A 19,848-nucleotide genomic window follows, 5' to 3' on the forward strand; every position below is an offset into this window, starting at 1 on the left:
AACAAGACAGGATTAGTGTAGGGTGTATCTTGAGTCAATCTCTTTTAAAATATAGAGATTAAACAAGCAAGCTAGAAGCTGAGATAGGGGAAATTGATGCCGTGCCACATGGAGATCTCCAAGGAACCAAGAAACAAGCTGAAGAGACAAGGACCTTCCTCCAGAACTGACAGAGAAAGCCTTCCCCTACAGCTGGCGCCTTGAATTTGGACTTCCAGTCTCCCAAACTTTGAGAAAATAAATTTGTTTGTTAAAGCCATCCACTTGTGGTATTTCTGTTACAGCAGCATTAGATAACTAAGACACTAACTTAAGAAACTAGGAAAAAGAAAAGCAAACTAAACAAAAGAAAGCAGAAGAAAGGAAATAATAAAGAGTGGAAATAAATGAAATAGGGAACAGAAAAACAACAGAGATCAATCAATGAAGCCAAAGTTGGTTCTTTGAAAAGATCAATGAAACTGACAAACCTTTAGCTAGACTGACAAAGAAAAAGAATCAAATCACTGAATTAGGAATAAATGAGGAAACATTACTATACAGATCTTACAGAAATAAAAAGGATTAAAAGAGAATACTATGAACAATTACATGCCAACAAATTAGATAACCTGGATAGAAAGACACAAACTAACTAAACTGACTCAAGGAGAAACAGACAATGTGAATAGACCTATTGCAAAAGACTGAATTAGGAATCAAAAAAGAAAAGCCAAGACCAGACAGCTTCACTGATTAATTCTACCAAATGTTTAAGGAAGAACTAACACTAATCCTTCACAAACTCTTCCAAAAAAATATAAGAGGAGGGAACACTTCCCAGCTCATTCTATGAGACCCAGTATGACTCTAATACCAAAACCAGACAAAGACAACACACACACACACAACGAAAACTACAGGCTAATATCCCTTATGAATATAAACACAAAATTTCTCAACAAAATATAACCAAATGGAATACAACAACATATTAAAAGGACTATACACCAGGACCAAGTGGGATTTATGACAGGAATGCAGGTTAGTTCAACATATGAGTCAATCAATGTAATACACCAAATTAATAAGGGCAAAAACCACATGATCATCTCAATAGACACAGAAAAAGTATTTTACAAAACCGAACCTCTTTCATGATAAAAACACTCAACGAACTAGGAATAGAAGGGAACTTCTTCAACCTGATAAATGGCATCTATGAAAGACCCACAGCTAACATCATACTTAATGTTGAAAGGCTGAAAGATTTCCTCAGAGATCAGGAACAAGACACAGATGTCCGCTCTCACCGCTACTACTGAACATTGTAAGGGCAATTAGGCAAGAAAAAGGAAATAAAAGGCATCTAGATTACAAAAATCCTCACAACTGGACCAATAAGCAACATGATGATAAATGGAGAAAGGGCTGAAGTTGTCAAGGACTTCATTTTACTTGGATCTACAATCAACACCCTTGGAAGCAGCAGTCAAGAAATCAAAAGATGCCATTGCATTGGGTAAATCTGCTACAAAAGAACTCTTTAAAGGGTTGAAAAGCAAAGATATCACCTTGAAGACTAAGGTGCACCTGACCCAAGCCATGGTATTTTCAATCACATCATACACATGTGAAAGCTGGACAATGAATAAGGAAGACTGAAGAAGAACTGACGCCTTTGAACTGTGGTGTTGGTGAAGAATATTGAATACACTATGGACTGCCAAAAGAATGAACAAAACTGTCTTGGAAGAAGTAAAACCAGACTGCTCCTTAGAAGCAAGATGTCAAGACTGCGTCTCACATACTTTGGACATGTTATCAGGAGGGATCAGTCCCTGGAGGACAGCGCTTGGTAAAGCGGAGGGTCAGTGCAGGAGAGGAAGAACCTCAACAAGATGGACTGACACAGTAGCTGCAACAATGGGCTTAAGCAGAGCAACAACTGTGAGACCCAGGCAGTGTTTCGTTCTGTTGTACACAGGGTCGCTATGAGTTGGAACTGACTCGACAGCACCTAACAACAACAGACTGGAAATGAAGAAGTAAAACTATCTCCATTTGCAGATAACATGATCCTATATAGAGAAAATCCTAAGGAATCCACACACAAAAAAAAACCTATTAAAACTAATTAGCAAGTTTGCAGGACACGAGATCAATATACAAAAATGAAAAAGTTCTATTTCTATATATTAGCAATAGGCAATCCAAAACCAAAATTTAGAAAACAATTCCATTTATAATAGCACCAAAAAGAATAAAACACTTAGAAATAAACTTAATAAGTGCAAGACTTGTACAAAGAAAACTATGAAACATTGGTAAAAGAAATGAAAGAAGGCCTAAATTAATCCATGTCCATGGATTTAAGGACTTAATATTGTTAAGATGCCAATATTTCCCAAATTGATATATAGACTCAACACAATCCCTATCAAAATTCCAGCCAGCTTTTTTATAGAACTTGACATGCTGACTCTAAAATAAATGGAATACGGTGTATCTATACAACGCAACATTATTTGGCAGTAAAAAGGAATGAAGTACTGACACGTGCTATAATGTCAATGAACCTTGAAAACAGTATGCTAAGTGAAATAAGCCAAAAGCAAACGGCCACATATTGTATGATTTCATTTATATGAAATGTCCAGAATAGACAAATTTATAGAGACAGAAAGTAGATTAGTGGCCGACTAGAGCTGGAGGTAATGGAGGGGTTAGAGGTGAAGTGGCAGCTAAATGGTAGGGGATTTCTTTTGGGGTAATGAACATGTTCTAAAATTGATTGTGACGATTGCAAGCCCTACGAACATACTAAAAGCCAATGAATTTAAATGGTGAATTGTATGGTATGTGAATTATATGTGTTCAAACAAAAAAAGACACCGAACCAGTCTGTTTCCTACCCAACCCTTCCCTTTTTTTGACCACTCAGAAAGGACACGATTGCATGTGTCCTGAAGAGGAAAAACTAGAAAGTTAATTCCCTTGGTTCTTTTCCTTTATAAGCACTACTTTTAACTTCAATTTAAAGAGCCCCCGTTGAGTACGAACCTCTGTAATTTTCTGTGCCTCTGAAGCAACTCTTTGCACTGTCGTAAAACAAATGTTAAATTCCTGAATGATGGAAGGATATAAACTGTTGAAGTCCAGAAGCAAAATGAACTTATCATAAAAACCTGAAAAAAAAAAAAGCCATGTCATAAAAAGTCTAAAGAAGTGCAAATCCGTCAAAATGTCACATTAGAAAATACACCATGAAGTATGTTAGAAACTATCAAGAGCTGTGAGGTAGACAAAAGGAAAAAAGAGTCTACTACCACTCCATAAAATAATTTGGATTAAAGTGAAAACCCAGGCCACAAAAGAGGGACCAAAACTGTAGTAGGCAATATCGTGTCTCATCTTGGAACCAGCTAGACCCAGTCCTTTCCCCAGCAGTCCCCAAAGTACATCTTTATGAGCAAATACCTCGCCATATTAATGACTTTGGACAGCAGTCATATCTGTTTCAAAAAAAAATACACCTACTCCTCACTTATCAACTCTCTCGTTATCCAACAATTCACATTTATGATAGTAGTAAAAAATCTACCATCTTACTATTTTGCACATTAACAACATACGTCTGGCAGTAACGAACACCACGGTGCAAGGTGAGGGTAAAGCTGGCTGTGATGGTTATGTGTCAACTTGACTGGGCCATCAGTCTCAGTGGTTTGGCAGTTATGTAATGATGTAATTTGGCAGTTATATAATAGTCATCCTCCATTTTGTGATCTGATGTGGTCATCTTCCATTTTTGCATAACGCCAATTTTCACCTAACAGCCTGGTCTTTGGAAGCTAACCATGTCAGTAAGTGAGAGGTGCGTGTACTGTTAAATTCTGCTTCATGCCAGCATTCCCTTCCATCTATTCTCCCACCCTCACTCCAAAATGTGTAGTTATCTGTACCAGTGAGGGTTAAATTCTTTTTCACAACCATTTCTTCAAAGAAGTAAAAGGTTAGCACTTACCCATACACAAACTGTGCTAATAGTTAGACGAGGAACATATACCTAAATGTCAGTAGTGGAACGATCCACCCCTTTTACTTGCAAAGGGTGAACAGAAAGCTACTGTATTTTTCTAGGACATTTACAAAGAGTTATCTTCACCTTGAGAAGAAACTGAATAAAAATAAATGTCCATGACTAAGACAACAATAACAATGGCAAACATATTGATAGCTTACTCTGTGCCAGACACTATACTAAACAACTAAACAGTCACTTTTATTTCTTAAATCCCCATGTGGCAGATATTATTCTTATCTCCCTTTTAAAGAGGAGGAAACTGAGGCTTACAGAGGTTAAACAGGCAGCCCCAGATCATATAACCAGAATTCAAATCCGACTCTAACACCAAATTACTACCACTACATTTCATTACATAAAAAAAAAATTGCTGTTTGTCAAAAATGCTTCCTACTCAGAGTTCAAGTTACTTGATAATATTCACATTAATTCCATGTCAGGTGACCAGCAAACATGATTTTTACAACAAAAGATAAAATAAGGTCATTATAAAATCTTTTTGCTAATTTGTCAAACAATTCAGGTCCTCTAACTTCCCAAGCCTAGCTCTATGCTAAGAAATTCCTTAACACCACGGGCAAACCAATTCGCTGGCAGCCTTACCAACTTTGGGATCCAATACCAAGCCACCAGAATAAGCTGCTTTCTTACGTCCTTTCTTGTATTTACTGGTATCTCCATCAATTTCTTCATCTTCATCTCCCTAATATCAAATGGAAAGGTAACTTCAGCAGCTAATCAATTAATTAAGAAGTTTTATGATCCCCCCTTTTCCAATTTCAGTAGATAGTTCTAATACTATTTACTTTTAATTAATGTTTGTTCCTACTGATGGGAAAAAAGTACTGTAATGTGTTCGTGAATCTCAATGAACACCAAGCATGGTGGTTACCTGCACAAGTACTGCATCTCAGAGTTACTTTCTTTTTCCCCCAAATTTGTGCATATGGTGATGTTCTGGTGTCCTGATAAAAAATATGCTAATCCTATTCCTAAATGTTTCTGAATCCATAGAAACCTTTAATATTTTTTAATCAATTGATACTAAAAATACAACTTCAAATTATAGGAAATTTAAGACTATAGTCTCTTAAACTTACTACTCTTACATTCATGATGTAAAAACACAAAATATTCCATAAGGATATTATCATCAGTATTATCATTATTAATATAAAAAAATTTTTTATATAGACAGCTTAAAATAATTATAACCATATATGGAAAATTCATCCCCAAGTAGTTTATTAATGACCAATGGCTAATACTTGAGCAGCAGCTGAATTCCTCTAATATTCCCTACACCAATTTTGATAATGTAAATAAACAAGCAAATATGAGAACCTGAATCACATTTTAACATGAAATCCCCATTCTGAATCAATCACTATCAGTGCTGGTAAAACAGTAGCTAAACTAAGTTTTCCTTCCAATATGATAGAGGCTAATTCAGAAACCTGATTGTGGTGACCTTAATCATATTAAAACAAAAGAAAAAAAAACCCACTGCCATCGAGTCAATTTCAACTCACAGAGACCCCAAAGGCCAGAGCAGAAGTGCACCACAGGATTTCCAAGGAGCAGCTGGTGGATTCGAACTGCTGACCTTTTGGTTAGCAGCCATGCTTTTAACCACTGTGCCACCAGGGATCCATAATCATATTAGTACATAAAAATGCAACACAAAAATAAAGGTTCAAATCCATAGGCTTAAGGAAATAAAAGGGTTAACTGGCATTTCACTTTGGGTAGGGTTAAGGTGGTAGAACATTTGACATGTATGGTCACTCATCAGAGAGGCCTAATGTCTCCCTCAAAAACTTTCATATTTCCCAAGTAATTTTTATCTGTACAGAGCAAAGTGGAGAAGGGAATGACCATAATGGAATAAACTTGAAACCGTTTCTACAGTACACAGGATATTAATTATTTTGGAAGCAGATGTTATTACAGCAAAGAAAAGCTATCTAAGTAATAAAGGGGGAGGGGTAAGAAAAGGCAAAATACTATCCAATTTTGGACCCACCAGTTTTTGCTGAGGCTTTCTGAAAATCTGCTTGTCAGGCACAATATAGTTGTTTTCATAAAACGCATGAAGCAACAAGAACTCATTACGTTCAGATCGTCCACCCATCAGCGTCCTGGACTAGTAAATAGAATTTCTTTTTTAAATGTGAGCTCAAAACCACAACAAACAAAAGCAACTGGGAGCTGGTAAGTTTAATCATAGCACCTCCTTCAAAGCTCTTCCCAATTAGGGTTGCTTAAAAAAAGGTACTAAATTATTTCTAATGTTTTCTTTAAGCATTATAGTTGCAAGCAAGACAAAGAGAGCTTCAAATACTGACAACTTGGCTATTTCTTTATTCCCAAATCGACCATTCTACAAAACAGACACATCCAGATGTTTAGAAAGATGACCCTCACGTTCACCCAAATTTCAACATACTGCACCTGGCGTTCCTCCCCTTCTCCCAACCAGTTCTTCCTTTTACAAAAGAAGCCCAGCTTTCAGGATACAAGTTGCTCATTTTATAAGCATGCATTTAAACTCATTATCATATAACAACTACCCCACGCAAACACTGAATCCAACAGGAAATGCTTTTTCCCCCTTCCTAAGTTAAATTTACCATAACATTCCCGGCGATGTTAGTGATCTGCAATGCTAATGGCAGAACATTTAGCTCACACATGATCTGCAAAATGAACCTGGCATCTTTCCAGGTGTGTTCCAACAGGTACAGAAGACGAGAAGATTCACTGTACCAAAAAGGAAGAATGAAACAGAATCAAGTAATTAAAAGAAACAATGACTACAATCCAAACTTTGTAAAAATACTACATAGAATTTTTGGTATAAGTAACTTCAGGGCCACAGCACCCCGACTTTTGAAACAACTTAAAGTAAGGCTGGTATGTAACTAGGAATTCCTTCCTACCACTGATCCCAATATCCCCCTCCAAAACACACAAAAAATCACAAAGATAAAATGAAGTTACATGTCAACTACAAACCTGAAAACTCCCTAAATCCTTTTATTCGTTCCATCCAGTAAAGATGTATCGCATGCCTACTATGTGCCAAGCACTGTTATAGCCCCTAGCTGTGACCAAAAGAGCCAGAAACTCCTCTCCTCACGTCCGCTTTTTTTAGGGTAAAAAGCCCAAAATTCTTATCTATTTCCAAACTGCTCTTAAGAAATAACAATAGATGCTGCTAAGAGAGGTGAGGGAGATGGAGATAATTCAAGAGGCAAAATAGTTCAAATTATGAAGGTAATGGAGATGGTATTAATGGAGACAATTTTCCCTTCCAGTAGCACCACCCACTCCTGCCCCACCAGCCTAGGGATGGCACTGGCTTCTGGCTGCTGCTAATTTCAAGTACACACAAATTCCGAAGCACTCAGGATCATACCTGTACATGTTTTGTACATTTTCCATTGGGATTACAACCCTTTCCGTCTTCAGAATCTGTTGGACCAGTTCAGACAAATGGTAGCTTTTACAACGAATCAATTCCTTTGCTGAAACTTCCACATCACAGATCATTCGGCCACAGGTTGCATTTCTTTCACCAAAACCACTCCGGCTCTACAAGGGGGTACAAAAAGCAAATCCCATGAAAGAGCAGACAAGAGAACACTCCATTATAACATTTGAAACTAGCCCAAAAATCATAACGATGACACTCTCATTCATCCCTTCATTCATTCATCAACGGGTATTTCTGAATGCTTACTGACACTGCACTAGGAACTCAGAATACAGCAGCGAACAAAACAGAAAAAGATTTCTGATTTGAGATATACTGAGATTTGGGATATACTGAGACCATGAATAAGAAATAATAGTTTTAGAAGGTGATAAATACATGGAAAAAGAAAAAAAGTAGAACAGGCTAAGGGGGACAAAGAATTTGGGGGGACTGCCACTTTAAATAGAGTGATCAGGGAGACCTCACAAAGATGCCATATAAAGAGAGCCTTGAAGAGAGCAAGGAGTTAGTCAACCAAGTGCCTAGATGAAGAGTTAATAACAATTTTACCACCTGAAACATATGAGTAGGAAAGGAAGCCAGAGCAGTGGTCCCAACTCCCGTCTGTAGCAGCAGAATCCTCTGGAGAGCACCACAAAAGGTATAAATTCCTAAGGCACCCTGAAGGGTCCAATTACTTTATAAAGCCTCCCAAGTGCAACCAGATTGAGGACCCACTAGCAGTGCTATAACAGGTGAGGTCCACAGGCTGAGCCCTGTCCACAAACTAGTCGGTCCCACTCTGTGAAGTGTTCATTAGTCCACTACTGAATGGAGAAAATAGTGATGTTGTCAAGGATTTCATTTTATTTGAATTTACAGTCAACGCCCATGGAAGTAGCAGTCAAGAAATCAAATAACATATTGCATTGGGCAAATCTGCTGCGAAAGACCTCCTTAAAGTATCAAGAAGCAACGATGTCACTTTGAGGACTAAGGTGCGCCTGATCTAAGCCATGGTATTTTCAATCGCCTCGTATGCATGCAAAAGCTGGTCAATGAATAAGGAGGACCAAAGAACTGATGCATTTGAATTGTGACACTGGCAAAGAATATTAAATGTATCGTGGACTGCCAGAAGAATGAACAAATCTGTTTTGGAAAAGTACAGCCAGAATGCTCCTTAGAAGCAAGGATGTCGAGACTACGTCTCACATACTTTGGACATGTTGTCAGGAGGGATCAGCCTCTGGAGAAGGACGTCATGCTTGGTAAAACAGAGGGTCAGAGAAAAAGAGGAAGACCCTCAACAAGATGGACTGACACAGCGGCTGCAACAATGGGCTCGAACATAGCAACAATTGTGAGGATGGCACAGGACCGGGCAGTGTTTCGTTCTGTTGTGCATAGGGTCTCTATGAGTCAGAACCAACTTGACCGCACCTAACAACAATATACATCCACTAGATTGTCCTTGCTGCACATTGCTGTTCAGAAGCCACTGCTCTGCTCATCCTCTTGCAGAAACATTTCTGCTTTCAAGGTCATGTTATCTGGATCTACTTCCTTGTGCCTTGACCAACTCCCTCACATTGAATGAGAACTTACAGCCCTCCTCTCAACCCTCACATAATCCTTACAACTATGCTGCAACGAAGGAATTATCCCCATTTCACAGACATGGAAACTGAGGCACAGAGAGGTAAGTAACTTAGTCAAGGCCACACAGCTAGAAATGGAAGATGTGGGATCAAATACAGGCCTGACTGACTCTAAAATTTGAACCTCTAACCACTCTGCTCTACTATACCATGGGTATGCAAATAACTAGGTAAGAAAAAAATGAGAACGTACAATGTATTAAGGTAGCCTAACAAGAGCAAGTAAGTCTGGGGAAACTGAGTAATGCCTGAATCAAAATGGGTTCAGCAGGAAACAGCTCTCAAATCATCATCATGACAACTGTGACATGAAAAATAAAGGCATAAATCTCAAAATATTTTCCAGGTAGACTCTATTGCACAGAAACATTTTACATAAAACCCAAAGATGCTGACAAATTAGAGGGGTTGTGGCACATTTTAGAAACGGGAACATTCATAGCAATGTCCACAGCATGGGATGAAGCCAAAAAAGTTTTCTGATGAGGCAACATGCTCATTTTATTCATAAGCTTTAAGTGAAATAAGGTGTCAAGCACTGAGCAGTGTCAGCTTTAGGAAGTGAAGGTGCTGCCTGCAAAAACCAGTAAAACCTCCATCAGTGAAAAAAGTTAGTGAAATGAAAAGAATATGAGTTTTAAAAGAGTCAGACAGGCCTGGGTTCAAATTCTAGTTCTCCCCCTTACTAGGTACATGATCTTGAATGTGTTACATACCCATGTGAGAATGCCTGTAAAATAAAATTGAAGTTGTCGTGAGGAGTAACTAATGCATAAAGCACTTAGCCCAATGCCTTCTTATACATTCAAAGTCAGCTCCCTTCCATTTTTTCCTTTTCGTCTTCTTCCTGAATGGCAACACTCAATGATTTCTGAACCCTGCAACTCTGCTTTAAGGGCTATCGCTTCAGAAATGCAACGTGGAAGTTACATGGATGTGGTGTGTCTCTGTTCACTGTTCCTAAATTCTAACAGCTCATTTTAAAAGCTACCAGGGGCTTTTACCAATAAAATGTTGGAGTCAAATGAAAAGATGTTTAGTGCTAAAGTTAAAATGTCCTGATGCCCTCTTGTAAGACAACCAATTCCCATTCAGAAAAAGCATAGTGTGTGCTTTGGTAGCTACTCCATATGAAAAAGCCAGATAGAGAAGTAAGATTTTGAAAATGATTATTACCCCAAGCTTTGGCATGTTGAATCGCTTCAGTCGACCTATCTTGGACCAGTGAGGAACTTTGCACACGTTAATTCTCTGCAGGAGCACTTGCAGATCAAACCCATAAATATTATGACCCTGGTCAGAAAAAGACGGCAGCCAATAACGTTATAACAAACGCAAATTAGAGGATTTATCTTCATATGCATAGAATTTCTTTGCCCTTTCTTTTTCTGGTCTCTAATTGATGGCATTGTGAGCTTACCTCCAATTGGGGGTCCTTTCTTCTTCAGGAATTTATTCATCAGCAGCATTCATTAGCCTTGACATTAACAAGGCTGCTAAGCAGATTGCTGGAATAAACTTTATTTCATCCTAATTGATGCAAGGTTCATAGGATGTCTCTTAATTTGCAGCTCATGCGTCACAGTCTCAGAGACAAATGCAAATTTAATGCCCCATACTTTTTATGCGATCGGTAAAAGCCATATTCAAACAACACCACTTTGCTTTCTTAAAAACAGAGAACCCACCAGTGTCGTGTGACAGTTTACATAAGACTTCTTAAAAAACTCAAGAACTGCATCTAGTTTCTTCTTGAAGAATTGAGTTCAAACATAACTGATTTAGTCCCTTAATGAATGTGCAACAAAATATACACCACTCAATACTTAAAAAAAGAAACTTGATAAAAACAAGGAAACAAAAGTACATGGAGTAGAAAATAGCCCCCAAATGTAACATTTTTCATTTCTATAATGATAATTTCCATTCTGTGAATAACATGGTTCCCATGCCTATAATGATTTTAAACAATCAATTTTAAAATAAATCAGATCAATGGATTTATTTGTTATTAATTTTAATTAAAAATATATACCACCACTCCTAGGTATATGGCCAAAAGACTTGAAAGGACAGATATCTATACACCAGTGTTCACTGCAGTATTATTCATAGTACCCAAAAAGTGGCAACAACCAAAATGCCAATCAACAGATAAATGGATAAACAAAAGATGGTATATATTCCTACAAGGGAGTATTACGCAGCTATAAAGAGAAATTAAGTTCTGATACATGCTACAACATGGGTAAACTTTTGAAAGCTTTATGCTAAGTGAAATAAGTCAGACACAAAAGGACAACAATTACACAATCCCACTTATATGAAATATCTAAATAGGCAAATGTATAGAGACCAAAGTTTACTAGTGGCAGTCAGGGGCTAAGGGAAGAGAGGAGTTATTGCTTAAGGGATACTAAGTTTCTGTTTGGGGTGAGGAAAATGTTTTGGAAATAGTGGTGATAAATGTACAACATGGTGAATGTAATTAATATCACTGAATTGTACACTTAAAAGTGGTAAAAATAGCAATGTTCTGTAATATATATATTTATAATAAAATTTAAAAATAAACAAATATTCATATATATGTGTGTGTATATATATATTTTGGAAAACCTGGTGGCGTAGTGGTTAAGTGCTACAGATGCTAACCAAAAGGTCAGGAGTTCGAATTCACCAGGCGCTCCTTGGAAACTCTATGGGGCAGTTCTACTCTGTCCTATGGGGTCACTGTGAGTTGGAATCGACTCAACGGCAACGGGTTTGGTTTGGTTTTCTTAAATAAATATTTCACATATATACTAAATAAATTTAATATAATATAAAAGATTATCCTAAAATACACAAATATATCTAAAAGACTCAAAGGACATGATGAAATCTTATTTCCAAATTATCATGCCTGGGATTAGGGACTCAAGCCCCCATCAGGATTCTCTTTTACATCTGTTTGGATTTCTCACACACAAAACTGGCTCTCACACCCTAAGCCAGGCCAGGTATCCTAGGCACCATAGCACCTCCTTGGGGTTCAAGACAGGCTGTTACTAGAGGCTCGGTGAAGGCCTGGTGTTGAGCCAGAGCACCAAGCAGAACTCTATGGACAGAAGCTTCCTGGCACTTCGTAGATGCGTCTCGAAACATCAGGAAGTGAGTACAGACATTGATGATACCAGTCCCTAGGCCCTCCGGGTCTTTAGCTATACTATCATCCACCAGATAAGGTATCCAAGAGCAAAAGCGAACACAGAGAAGGATATGGCAAAATCTTTTTGCAAGGCCTCAATGTAACAAAATTACTAATACTACATTCAAAATATAGGTATTTATAGCCTGCCTTCCTCAAAAAAAAAAAAAAAAAAACTCTAATTGGATCCATTAACCCAGAAAAGAGACAAAAGGAAAAATTCTTATCAAGCAACCTACAAACTAAGGAAAGCCAGTGAAAATATAAAGCAACATGTTGCTTTATGACTCTTAGGAACTGGAGCAAAGATAACACTCAATGAATTATTAGTTGTCACTGTCTGGTGTAAGCACTGAGAAATGTTCCTTGCCCTGCGCTCTCAAAGGAATATGTCATAGGGTTTCACTGAGCTCATAAAGTTTAAATACTTACAGTTTCGTGATTTGCACCAAACCAAGGGAATTAACTCCTGTGACCAGTATACAACTGTGCCATAAAGCCAAAATTTTGGAGGCACTAACAGTTTACACAAGTTGCTTCTGTATATGCGGCTTTCTAAGTGTAAATGAACTGCAGTATCCCAAACTTCTACAATAATTCACAGGTTGCTTTTATATTAGAGAAAAAAAAAACTTTTTCAGTGGGTTGGGATTTCTTTTTCCATTAGCAAAAAATACAGCGATATCCTTCCATTTCATCCTGCAAAGATTCCTGACTGCTCGAAAGTACCAATAAAGTCACACGAAAGAGAACCAAGAAATGAACAGCTTCCCCACAACATGATCAAGCATCTACTCACCACAATGACATCAGGATCAATTTTGTGAACCTTTGCAAGGAAGAACCCTAGCAGTGTTCTTTCTGTTGCAGCAACCTCAACCTTCACATTCTGTTAGATAAAAACATTCCAGTCACTTACTCTTTCCTCGCAGGTGCTGTACCTGGGCTCTTTTTGAACTGGGGTAAGATTTCTTAGGGTTAAAAGAAACCATCCATTTGAAATCTACAGAAACTAAATGCAGCAGTGAAATTCCTCATTCTAGGTTTCACAGTAATAATTGCACTAAGTCTCTAAGGAGCTCATTCTAGTAATAAGCACGTGAATGAAGCAAAATTGTAAGTGCTGAGCAATATCAAGGGTAGGAATGTCCCATAGGAATGTCCCTCCAAAGGGACACGCTTGTGCATCTGGACACGCTTTATAACATATGAATCAGAGCACCCATCGAAAATATTACTTTCCTATATAACCCCTGGTAGATTTGTTCATCTATTTACCCCACAAAGAAATGCCAAGGATTGCAGAAATTAATCTCAAACAGTGGTTCGAGATCCTATAAATAAGAAGCTAGATGATAAATATACACTTAAGAATTACAAGTGTCTTAAGTATAAATAAAATGCATCCTCATACAAAATGCTTCCACTTGGATTCCTGAATATAAATCAGGTATTCAAAAAGTTCACTCTTATAAATGGAAGTCGATGGTTCTATGTGTTTTACCACTAACTTGGTGTAAAAAAAGATCAATTTGATTCTGATGGACTTTTCCTAGGTTATTTTATTTGGATCGGCAACTCAGGGCACATCATAAATAATAACCTGATCCAATGGCTCCCCTAGGCTATTAGGATTCTCAAGCCAACTGAAAGTAAGTGGAAACTGAGAAAGTCGCTAACTTTTAATTTTGTCATGTAAGACTATTAAAAAAAACTACAAATTTACCAACGCCATCATTTCATAAAAGAAACAACATACTCTTCTAAAGAAGTTCTTGACACTGAATATACTTACTTTTGTGAAAAACTCACTACATTACACTATTTTTTTCTTTCCATTTAATCAAGGACCTGTGAAAACTTCATGGAGTATACTGGGAGTTTAGAGATCACTGATCAAATTTGGCCAGCCCACGTCAATCTTTCCAGTACATGTCCCTTTAATATCCACAATATTCCCCACTTCACTTGGCTTCCTTCAAGCTAAGGTGGGGCTCTACCCAAAACAGTAATCACATGATCATGCACTTTGCAAAAGCTTCCAATTAAGCTATCTGAAGGAGGGGATGAGTCTATATCCATCTACTGAAATAGTGTAGAATCTCATTAATTTCAGGTAATGAAACATTAAACATTGTTAAACAATGTTTCTAACTTAATAGTTCCAGTACATTTTTGAACGGGTTACTACCATAGCCCAATCTAGAGACAACAGATTTAATAAAATAACACATAAAATAACCTATTTCTACTAGCTCATACCATCATCCTTTTTCTCTTTCCAAACAAATAAATGCTTCAAATTTAAAAGGAATAAATAACAAGTTCTTTACCTTTTTCTTAATGACTTCTTGGAAAGCAAGTGGAAAAATACAGTCCATTGGTTTAGACACAACTGTGAGAAGGAAAAAATAAAGATTCCAACACCCATCTTAGTCCAATTTCTGGTACACATACACTGCATCATTTCCAATTTAAAATGATCTTAAACTTAAATAAATTCCTCCCAATCCCTAAAGGGTTGACAGTCAAGTATTTACACTGGTCAGGTCATTGGCCCTCAAAAGAACAGGCAAGCACAGAACCCAATGTTCCTACAACTGTTAAAACTGTTTGACAAAACATTTGCCATTTATCTACGTCAGAATGGAAAATGTATAGAAGTCTTTCCCAAAGAACCCCTCCCCCAACCTTCAACCAGCATATGACGGAAGAATTCAGTCTAACCTTCTCAAAATTAGAAAAGTAACGCTGACCAAAGCTTCCCTACTACACTATGAAGTTCCTTGCCCTCATGTCAACCATTCACACAGTGACATACACAGAGAAGGTGAATAAATGCATGCTGAAATGCGCTAATGACTGCTCTATAAGGCACAGAAGCAAAAATGGATTAAGTACCTCTCCATGTACTTTTCAGGCTATTCTCATCATCATTATGTTGCATGTATTCCACCCCACCTACGGGATAAAACTTCACCGCAATAATCCAGTACACTCCCTTCCCTGCGCATTTCCTAGTCCTACTTTCCTAAAATCCAAGGGAGATGCTGCCCAAGCTCATCTCTGGTTCTGGACTAGAAAAGATCCAAGGAAGCATAACAGGGCAAAAGTATTATTATTCCTTCCTTTTACTACCAAATACATATTTAACTGGCTAAGCACTCAACACGGACTATGTCAGAACCCACCTTGGAGACTGACTCATGCAGAATTCTATAGAATAGCTTCATACACTGAATTTTACACATAGCATGGCCCAACTCCAATCTGCTATCACTGTAACTCCTTCCAAACTAGGTAACTACTCACTGATGCCTTGGCATCTTGTCTCTTCACACAGAAAACTGTGGCTAGGCTGCTATGGTGGGCCTTTAGAATTTTATCATGAAAAGAAAATAGTTAAAGCATAAATTTCACCCAGGAAAAAGCTCCTCTGTAATGCTCAATTCCAAAAGAGTAACCACTGGGACAGAAAAAAGGTATTATCAAACTGCCGCCTCCTGCTCCTAAAACAAAATAAGCCAGCTGGATAGGAGGCAACCAATCCAACAAAACTTCATTTCCACAGCTGAAAAAAAACTTCTTTAACAATACACACTAACTACTCTTAATTTTTTTTAAAAAAACAACTTACTGATCCAACAGCTGGAGATAAAATAAGAAAACTAAAATCAAGTCACTAGTAAACCAGCTTACAAAAATACATACCACAGAAATGTGACTGAAAGGGAGGCTGTGGGGGTGCTTTATCTAATGCAAAACTGTGATGGACCAACACTGCCATAGCGATAATCTGCAACGAAAGCAGGGAAAAAATCACTTATCACATGTCCACTACGTATTATTCTGCATTCTCACCAAAACCGCCCAGAATATTACCAGACATTTATTTTAGAACATATGAACACATTTTACCTTTTTGTTATGAAAATATTTCAACATACAAAAAAAGTAGAGAGAACAGTAAACTCTCATATAGCCATCATTCAGCTCCAATGGTCACCGCATCTAAAATCCTGAACACTTCCCACCTCTCCCCAGATTACTCCGAAGCAAAACCCCAAAATACTTCAGCATCAGTCTCTAAAACATGGTTTCTAAACCTCAGCACTACTGATATTTGGAGCCGGATAATTCTTTGTTTGGGGGAGGGGGGTGTCCTGTGCATTGTAGGATGTTTAGCAGCTTCCTGGCCTCCATCTACTAGATGCCAGCAGCACTCCCCATTCCCTTGCAGTCGTGACAGTCAAAACCATCTCCAGACATTGCCAAATGTCCCTCGGGGAGCAAAATCTCCCCTTCGCCGGCTGAGGAGCCCCTGGGTGGCACAAATGGTTAAGCGCTGGACCACTAACTGAAAGGCTGGTGGTTTGAACCCACCCAGAGGTACTTCAGAATCGACTCCATGGTAACAACAATAAAGATAATGGTATTTTAACTATATATATAAAGTATCACAATGTGATCATCCACCTAATATAATTAACAGTAATTCCTTATTATTATTAAATATCCAGGCAAGATTCATGTTTTCTCAACTGTGTCAATTTTATTCACCAAATAAGGACCATACTTTGCAATTGGTTGATACGCAAAACTACAGGTACAACCCCTGCCCACCTATTATTTCCCAGCCATTTATTTGAAGAACCAGAGTCATTTGTCCTGTAGAACGCCCCACAGTATAGATTCTGCTGCTTGTATCCCAATGTGTCATTTAACATGTTCCTCTGTCTCTGTATCGCCTGTAAATACAGTTAGATCTGAAGGCTTGATCAAAATTAGGTTCAGTTTTTTTGGTACGAATACTTTAGACATGGAATTGATTACTTCTATCAATGGTATTAGCAGCCACTGATGATCACTGCCTAGATCCATTATTTCACTGGATTCACTGGATTGCAAAATGGTAACATTCAATTTTTCCTTCATTATTTATTAACTGGAAACCTGTAAAGAAAAACTTGCCTCCATGAATTAGTTGGTTACCTGAGATACAATATGTACTAGGAAAATGCTTTGATTCAATCCCTTTATTTACCAATTTTCAAAATAATGAGTTGGTTCCCTAGCAACACAGGTGACCAATGTGTTGTTGCTATTGTTTGCAGTGTCATTGTGGACTCATGGATTTGATGTGTAAAAAAGTTCAACTGGAAGTTAACCAAGCCTTTAGAGCCAACTTACAGTATACAGGAATATGAAGGACAGAGCAGGGGTCAGCACACTTCTTCTATAAAGGCCAAGATAGAAAATACTTCAGCCTTTGCAAGCCATATGGTTTCTGTCATGACGATTCAACTCTGCTGTTGTAGTGTAAAAGCAGCCACAGACAGTACATAAACGAGTAGATATGGCTGTGTGCCACCAAAATTTTATTTACAAAAACAGGTGGTGGGCTGGATTTGGCCCACTGTCCACAGTTTGCTGATCCCTAGTATAGAGGAAGAAGTTCAGTGGCACCGCAAGGAAGCAAACAAATACAGAATGGGGGACATTCTACAAGACAGTGGACAGTGATTCTTCAACAAGACAATGTCACTGAAAAAAACTGGAAGGGGGTAGGAGAGAGCTGCTCCCATTTCAAAGAAATTCAGAGACATAAAAACTAAATGCGATGTGTGAATCTTATATGAATCCGAATTCAAATAAACCAACTATTAAAAGATATTTCTGAGAAAAGGATCACATGAACATGGACTGTGTATTTTAGATAATATCAAGAAATCACTGTTAATTTTATTAGATATGATAATGGTATAATAATTATATAAGAAAGTATGCATGTTTTCAAAGATGCATACCAAAGTATACAGGGGTAAAATGACACAATGTCTGAGATTAGCTTTAAAATACTCAGGAGAAAAGAAAAGGGGAAAGAGGGGTGCAAGTGTGGCAAAATTTCGGCTAGCTGCTGAGTATGAGTGATGAATAGATGGAAGTTCGTTTTGTTATTCTATGTCCATTCGAAGTTTTCCAAAAAAAACTTTTTAAAACAAAAAATAAGAAGTCCAGCAATTTAACTCTTAAAAAAAAAATCCAACACCACACTGAATTCATTCTCCAAAATGGAGTTTGGAAACAGTGAATTAGTATTCTTTCCCCTCCAGAAAGAATAACTTTCACTTGCAGAAAAGCTGTACAAGTTCAGGTAAGGATTGCATCCACAAGCATAGGTACAAAATCTATCCTATTTCCTCGCCTCATTTTTTTTTTAAGGTAGGACATATTTTTATCTCCAAAATCCAATCAAGCCTTCAAGCAAGGAGAAAGCTTGTTGTGAGGTCCTCACCTCGTTCTGATGTGTCTTTGCATGCTGCATCGTCTTCATGCTGAAAGACATAACCACAAGTGGAGGAGGGGCAACATCTTTAATTACATTCACCAGTTCCGGCTTCAAAGCCATTGTTTCAACTTTACACCAACTGACTGGCTGATTCAAGAGCTCTGGAAGAGAACAGATGTAATATATTAATAGCTATTTACTGAAAAAGAAAAAGTAGCCCTGGTGGTGCAGTGGTTAAGTGCTCAGCTGCTAACCAAACGGTTGGAAGTTCGAACCCATCACCCACTCCACGGGAGAAATATGGCAGTCTGCTTCCTCAAAGATTTCCAGTCTTGGAAACCCTATGGGGCAGTTCTACTCTGCCCCACAGAGTCGCTATGAGTCGGAACCGACTCAATAGTAATGGGTTGTGTTTTTTACGGTTAAGTACGATATTCTTCAATCCTGTACATGTACATATGTTCAAAGAATCCAGGATCCCAAACAGGTTAAAAAAAAACACTGTCTTAGAGGAATCATAAAACATTTTAAAGAGGATTCAAGACGACAAAACAAAGTATCATAAATGCAAATACTGAAAAAACATCAGGTAACAGGCCAAACGAGCACTATCCACATTGGGCATGAAGCTCTCCCTCCTTTAAAGGCCAGCAGTTCACTATGTAGAACAGTTGGGCCACATTAGCCAGGGCAGAGGTACGTACAAACAAAACAGCACACTGAAGGGTTCACCCCCAACGGCCGCTTGGGCCAACTGAGGCCTCCTTCAGATTAAACTGAGGTATTAGAGGAATAAGGTGATTCCAAATGTATTCCCTATACTCACCCAAGGAAATCCTTGAAGAGACAAACATAAAAAAGGAAGTGGGCAGACTGAAATAAATAGACCAAATCTCCTAACTTCTCTTTTAAAAACTACATTTATTAGCAACCACCTTAACATTCTGAGTAAATTCTTGCTTACGTGGATTTTTTACTTCAAGCCAACAAGGTCCTTTGATCTTTCTGTTCATCAAGAACAGTTCCAAGCTAGATGTGTTGGTCCCGAATACATGAGAAAAAGTTTCTCCTTTCAAATCCTGAGGAAGCTGTGGTGATTCAGCCTGAAAAAGGAACAAAAAACCTTTTTTGTTTAGAACTCTTACTTCACATTTTCCAAAG

At 37.9% G+C, this 19,848-nt stretch overlaps 1 protein-coding gene and 1 non-coding gene across 4 annotated transcripts in view; both read right to left on the reverse strand.

Annotated features, from left to right (window-relative positions):
* POLA1 (DNA polymerase alpha 1, catalytic subunit) overlaps positions 1 to 19,848 on the reverse strand; it is a 349,246-nt gene that overhangs the window by 298,200 nt on the left and 31,198 nt on the right. For all 3 annotated transcript variants that reach the window (XM_049873141.1, XM_049873140.1, XM_049873142.1), the window contains exons 14-24: positions 19,652 to 19,790; positions 18,694 to 18,848; positions 16,110 to 16,194; positions 14,732 to 14,793; positions 13,198 to 13,287; positions 10,385 to 10,501; positions 7,488 to 7,663; positions 6,700 to 6,829; positions 6,093 to 6,212; positions 4,670 to 4,769; positions 3,043 to 3,167 (exon numbers count right to left, since the gene is read on the reverse strand). In XM_049873141.1, the coding sequence (XP_049729098.1) occupies positions 3,043 to 3,167; positions 4,670 to 4,769; positions 6,093 to 6,212; positions 6,700 to 6,829; positions 7,488 to 7,663; positions 10,385 to 10,501; positions 13,198 to 13,287; positions 14,732 to 14,793; positions 16,110 to 16,194; positions 18,694 to 18,848; positions 19,652 to 19,790 (1,299 nt within the window). The remainder of the gene's footprint in view (positions 1 to 3,042; positions 3,168 to 4,669; positions 4,770 to 6,092; positions 6,213 to 6,699; positions 6,830 to 7,487; positions 7,664 to 10,384; positions 10,502 to 13,197; positions 13,288 to 14,731; positions 14,794 to 16,109; positions 16,195 to 18,693; positions 18,849 to 19,651; positions 19,791 to 19,848) is intronic.
* Positions 4,051 to 4,180, reverse strand: LOC126069768 (small Cajal body-specific RNA 24). Its single transcript, XR_007516040.1, has one exon. It is a non-coding gene; the product is annotated as a small Cajal body-specific RNA 24 (non-coding RNA).

Source organism: Elephas maximus, chromosome X (assembly GCF_024166365.1).
Source record: "Elephas maximus indicus isolate mEleMax1 chromosome X, mEleMax1 primary haplotype, whole genome shotgun sequence".
Classification (NCBI taxonomy): Eukaryota; Metazoa; Chordata; class Mammalia; order Proboscidea; family Elephantidae; genus Elephas; species Elephas maximus.